The 6,115-nt window shown below is 42.3% G+C and overlaps 1 protein-coding gene across 1 annotated transcript in view; it reads right to left on the reverse strand.

Annotated features, from left to right (window-relative positions):
• The window catches only part of slc35f3b (solute carrier family 35 member F3b), a 66,218-nt gene extending 60,388 nt beyond the window's left edge, over positions 1-5,830 (reverse strand). The window contains exons 1-2 of the mRNA XM_033612606.2: positions 5,632-5,830; positions 4,480-4,694 (exon numbers count right to left, since the gene is read on the reverse strand). Coding sequence (XP_033468497.1) covers positions 4,480-4,694; positions 5,632-5,729 — 313 coding nt within the window. The 5' untranslated portion in view covers positions 5,730-5,830. The remainder of the gene's footprint in view (positions 1-4,479; positions 4,695-5,631) is intronic.
• Between the last annotated feature and the right edge of the window lie 285 nt (positions 5,831-6,115).

A 6,115-nucleotide genomic window follows, 5' to 3' on the forward strand; every position in this document is an offset into this window, starting at 1 on the left:
ACTTACACTGCCAGCATTTTATTCAGCTGGTATGTTTCACTCTGATTAATTTTTGGACACTGTTGTTGGACAGATTCTAAGAAAAAGTTCTTGTTCATTGACTTATAGAAGTTTGCATCCAAGCCTGTATGCAAGCTGGATTCATCTGTAAGAAGCTGAGCAGGCAAGAGCGTGTATCTGCATAACTATTCATGCCTTTCTCCTCAGCTCCAGCTGAGTTGAAAGGTGTCATTATACTCGTCAGCCACCGTGGGCCCCCACCTTGCCCGTCCCTTCCAGCTGTCCTAATATTGCCAACAGTCAACGTGTACATGCGTACATAAGGGCTCTTTCCAACCTGCTCCACTGTTGCATCTCATCATGCCCAAACCCTGAGCTCAAAATAGAATCCAACCTCATTTCATGCCTCGTGAAGCTCTAAATTTGCACCAGAGGGGACGCTACATTTGTGATAGATAGCGCAAGTAAATTAGGAAAAGAACAAAGTCTGTTTGTCAGACAAATGTTTCACTTCTCCGTGGAGCTTAACAAACCTAAAGGGACAATTTCCCAGGCTAAGGAAAGGTCCAACCTTAGAGAACAGCATTTCTGTCCACGAGAATCTGATGTAAAAAAAAAAAAAAGCTTTTTAGCCTGAACTTGTCCAGGGACTTAACTCTGGAAAAGCCTGCTCTGTTATCTGTTATAATGTTATCTTTAAGTGTACTTGCTATAAGCATGTTCTTAACTTCATTTGGGGATAGCAAAAGAATCAAAAGTTTTGGTTGTTAAAGTAAAATTAAATTAAAAAGAAAGAAAAACAGTTTCAGGTTCCTTCCGTGGCTACGATCCTTTTCATATTGCTCCTGCATGTCTGAGAGAAGCCTTTTCTTTTAAAGCACTGAAATGAGTCTTTATAATAGTTACTACACACTAATGCAAAAACAACATAATCAATCAATCAATCAATCAGAAAAATCATTGACCTGTAAGATAAACACGATCTGTTAAACGCCCTAAAACATTAAATTCAAAATGATTTTAAGTGGTTTGGCTTCAGCTAAATTTGAGTCTTGTGTGCCAAGGACTCCCCAGGCAAAGGGGAAAGTGATGACGCTCAGTTTAAATAAAAGTTTAAACTCTCCACTTCCCCTGCATGTAAAGAGTTCCCTTGTATCCTTGAGTAGATAACCTGCAGCACCAATATCAAATTCAGTTTCTGTTCGGGGCAAAATCCTAATCGCTTTGGGAAGAGGACATTCATTTATGTTTTATTAATCATGATGTGGCCTGATTTTATAAGATGACATTTTGTTCCAATTCAGCAGGAGTCATCCTCCACGGTGGATGGACACAAATGAGATAATACGTTAGAGTTTCTGTAGCACTGATAGCACCGCTGCACTGCCACTTTATGTCAAAGCTAGAGTACTGACAGTCTAATGGTCTTTGCCGTCAGTTTCTAACTCTTTAATTGAACCTAGAAAGTACACCCCTTTAGCTCTAGTTTTAATTTCCCATGCAGAAACAAAAAAAAAGCTAAACCTTAAAGATAAAATGAACTTATATATATATAATATATAGATATCATAGCTCAGTATATTCTCTCCAGTAACCTATCTCCAGTAACCAGTGACCTTTTCTTTGATACAGACATCAATCCCTCCATCTACGGCCATTTTCAAAGTGGAGTGAGAGTGTTTTTCTCCCGGGTACGAGGAAGGATTTGCTGATGTTCACTGAGAATAGAATGGTTTACTATCATTTTGGCTGTATTTGCATGTTTATCAATTTACTGCAGTGGACAGAGAGACAGAAGAGAGATGCTACATAAGTCTGTGAATCAAACAGAAGATATTGCAGGTAGCTGAGCACATACATAGCTGGGTCCACACATGCTACGAAAGCCTGGATACTGGGCTGTGGCATCCCAGCATAAAAGGGACAAACCTAAAGCATATTACTTATATCTACTACATCAAAAGCAAACTCATGCTTTATCCTGCTTTGAGTTTACATGAACACCACTCAAGGGAACGTGACTCCCAGTCACGCTTTGATAAATGAGCAATGTTTTCATGTTGCATTTGGCTCTATTACACATGCAGTTATGCTAAAAGGGCTATTACTGCATCCTGCATGTTTGTGAAGCCCGCAGTCTCATATTCACATTATAGAGATGATCCATTAAGTCACACAGCCATCTCTCATCCTCAGCCTGAGTCATGGCTTACTACGAGCTCCACTTTTCCTCTCACTCTGCTGACTGCTGTGTGAAAAAGCACATGTGCCAATTTGGAAAGGTTGGTGGTAAATGAAACAAACAGGCATCTCTTTGCACTCCACTGAGAATTACTCAGCCTCCCACCTCTCTTGAAATTGGCTGCCTTCAGCATCAGCCCTCTACTCTTTAGCCATTAGCCATTGCTTTCTAGTTGCCAGCGCAGTTCTGAGTAGTCAGGTTGTGTGCACTGGAGGAGGTTGTGGGCTGATTTAGTTCTTCTGTAACTTCTGTAGGGAGTCCAGAAGGAAATGACAACTGTGCGGATTTGGAGCATGGTGAATTTTAATTTCAATTTAGGTTCGGTTTGCTAGAAACAGAAATAAGCTAAGCAAACCCAACACTTCCTGAAAGGCAAAACACAAGTGTCCCCTGATGGCCACATACGCAGGAAAGCGTCTGATGCAATGGTGTAACTCATCATGAAATGTTTTATTTGCAATATGACTGCCGTCAACAAATTTCTATTTTAAGGGACAGAGGATGTGATATATAATTCAACACAGTGGCTGTTTTTTTCAGGGAAACATTCCTTTTCTCAACATGGACAGTTTGTTTTGGAATTAAAGCCACCAGTTATCTCATTTAAAGTGAAGTGGACACTTGTGTGGTAACTCTCATTCAGTTTAATAAAAGCACATTCAATCCAACAAACTTGCCGTTAAGTGAGTTCCACAACAGCTTTTATAATTAGGCGACTGGAAAATGGAAAATAGTTGTTATACAGATGATAACATTCTTGAATCAATTTGAGTCACAGCTCTTAAATAAGTTTATAAATTACCTGCACATAAAAAAAAGATGATTTCAGACTGGGGTTAAGATAATTAAAGTTTAGTGTATAAAAATACAACTTACTGATTTATATTTAACAGCAGTTGGTTTGGCAGCCCAGCAGAAGACAGAATAAAGTGTATTTCATCAAATAAATATGGGGCTCTCTCCTTCTAACAAAAAAAAGATGTGTTTCAATCTTGAGTCATGATCACCACAGCTATGAGCCCCCCTATTCAATCAGGCCATTGTGGAATATTCCACTATTGTCACAACACCAGAAGATATGAAAGAAGACAAATTCAGATCTGAACAGCAGCAGTCCTGTGAAGTCAACAGTGCTCAGATGTTAGGTATAGGCCTATGAATCTGAAAGTAGCCTTACAGCTGTTAAATATTGCAGTCTCTCATATGAAATTTACAAAATTTTCCACAGCTACCAGCTAAAGGTCATCAACTGGCAAAACATTACTGAAAGCATTCGCATCCCAGCATGCAACAACAAATGAATGAACAGCAGGCTGACAGTTGTTAAGACTGTGGTTTGTCCCGACACCACCACAGTGAGACGGAGAGACACAGAGTATAGTGAAGCAAGACTATAATCCATCAACAGCAGAGATGATGCAGAGCAGGGAAATGAGAGAGGGAAATAAGAGCTGCGTTGACAACTTTTTTTTTTCTTTTCTTCAAAGTATCTACAGCTCCCAGCAACAAACCCCACTGTCTGGCTCCAAGCTCTACAAACACCAGTGAAGCAGACATTATCCCCACTGTCTTCTTCAACCAACCACAACATTTAGAAACTAATTATCAGAATGTGCAAATTTGGATTTAGTGGAAATAATGATGAAGATGTGCAACATCACGGTGACACCATATGCGCAGCATAATTTTGTAATTCAGACAAGCTCTCTTTCGTTCTGTGCAGCACACACATTACTTGGCTTTAACACCAAATTCAGATGACTTTAAAGGATTAGGATGGAAGGATGGATAGAAATAAGTTGAGGGTGGGATTCAAGAGGGAAACATCACACTGCCTTACATTTTGGGGGGCCAAAATGTCTAAATGTGCCTCTGTCTTAATAAAACAATGCAGCAGGAAGATTTCCAATTCCCATTATCCCTGGAGCTCAGAAACAATGTGAAACCTGCAAGTGCTTGCCCATAGGTTAATACACTTCATGCACAGTTCCCAGTCCTCTAACTCCATCCACCCACATAGAGCATCTAACCATGTCAGTGAGAGCACACCATCAAAAACTAACAGCACATTTATGAAATCATTGTCATCAGCAGTCTAATGTTTTCTGTAAGCCAATTTGTGCCAAGTGGAACTAACAGCCTGGTTGCGTGGGCCAGCAGTGCATATATAGACTATGTAGCCCACCACAGTATGTAGTCACAGAAGTCAGCAGCTCCATGCATTCAAACCGACTCACTCTTGTAGCTTGCGCTCCAAGGCTGGTATCCATAATAGCCGGTGATTCTCAATATCCGCTCCTCTATGGACGCGCTGTTGATGTCCTCCACTGAGCGCGAGGACTTGAGGTCCTCTTTGATGGCCTCGTCCACCACCAGGTACTTGAGCTGTCTGAGCTGAGGGCTGATGTCCGAAAGCCTTCTGGGGCTCACGTCGGGCGACTTGCGCATCCCGCTGGGAAGAGAGAACAATGGGTGGCGGGTGTTACAAGACAAAAGTGAGACCGCTTGGCAAAAACGGAAAAAGGGGAGCATGTAAAGCTTGTATATGACTTGATAAGACAAGAGTGCTCATTGGCTGAAGCAGGGGAAGTCAGTGTTGTATGTTAAGGGCCCCTGCAGCTCCTCTCTTGTACAGTACAGAAATCATCATCCTTCACTGGCCCTGCGTCCGCACAGCAACACTGTGAGAGACACTAAACCAAAGTGACTGCTCCTGCAACTGTTGTATACTGTGCAACTCCTATTATAGGATTATAGGAATCTGAAACTAATGAATCGATCGTGAGTGATTTGTAGAGACGGAGGGGGAGCACTTGTGACAGCTCCGGGCTTCATGTATAGGCAGTGGAGCACAAAACTGCGCGCAGCCTCCACCACCACAGCCCATCATATCATGTCATCATTTTATCACGCACAGGAGATAAATACATGTTACTTTGTGTCCAGCAGGTGAGATGATAAACATGACAAATAATGGCTGAATATAGCAGCATTAAAGCTCTGTAGTGCCATACACCTGACAAAGTAGCACAGTGGTGACCTGACAGCCTCTCAGCTGTTATGAAACCGCCAGCGTGTGAAAGCAAAACATGATTTACTGACCCACTCAGAGAAAATCGGTGTGTAAAATCCCCCCTGTGCTGCCATACCCCAATCATAGCCCGTATAATCTGTTTTTTTTATCAGAGCTCCCAAACAGCCCTCAGTTGGATTTAAAACATCAATCAAATTCACAGAGAATAACACTTTCCAGATATAATGAATCTTTGTATCACCTCTGCCACACAAAGTCAATTTGACTGTATCAATACGTGAAATCAAGCGCGCAACAGGTGTGGCCCTGCCTCCTGTCGCTCTGCAATGCATTTGTAAAAGTTCAAATGTCTTACATCGGCATCAAAGTAGTAGGAGGTCCAAGGTAGCACATACAGTCCCGGTGGGGCCGCCCGACCCGGTCCCACACTGTGCCCTCTCCATCCCCGTACATCCTCAAGGCCACTTAGCGGGGCAGCTACTGTAAGTTTAAATCCTCATCAAGGCTGGAGACAAGTATCATGGTCCTGCTCCTCACCCCCACAAACATATGCCTGCCTGGCCACCACTACAGTGGAGACTGTTTCAACATTAAGGGTGCGCTGCGCTCTGGATGCTGCTGCTGGGTGCTGGAGGCACTGCAACAGCGCCATCTACCGGATTCACTGACATCATAGTTTCTATAAGGTCTGAAATACTGAGGATATATTGTGCCAAGATCCTTTAAATGTATCTGAACCACCATGTCAGCAACTTGCCATCTATCAGAAGGGCACAACCCTTTTTACGCAAGGTACAAACACACATGGGGCTTCCAGTGGTTATTCCTCTGCACTCTCT

Source organism: Epinephelus lanceolatus, chromosome 17, assembly GCF_041903045.1.
Source record: "Epinephelus lanceolatus isolate andai-2023 chromosome 17, ASM4190304v1, whole genome shotgun sequence".
NCBI classification, from domain to species: Eukaryota; Metazoa; Chordata; class Actinopteri; order Perciformes; family Serranidae; genus Epinephelus; species Epinephelus lanceolatus.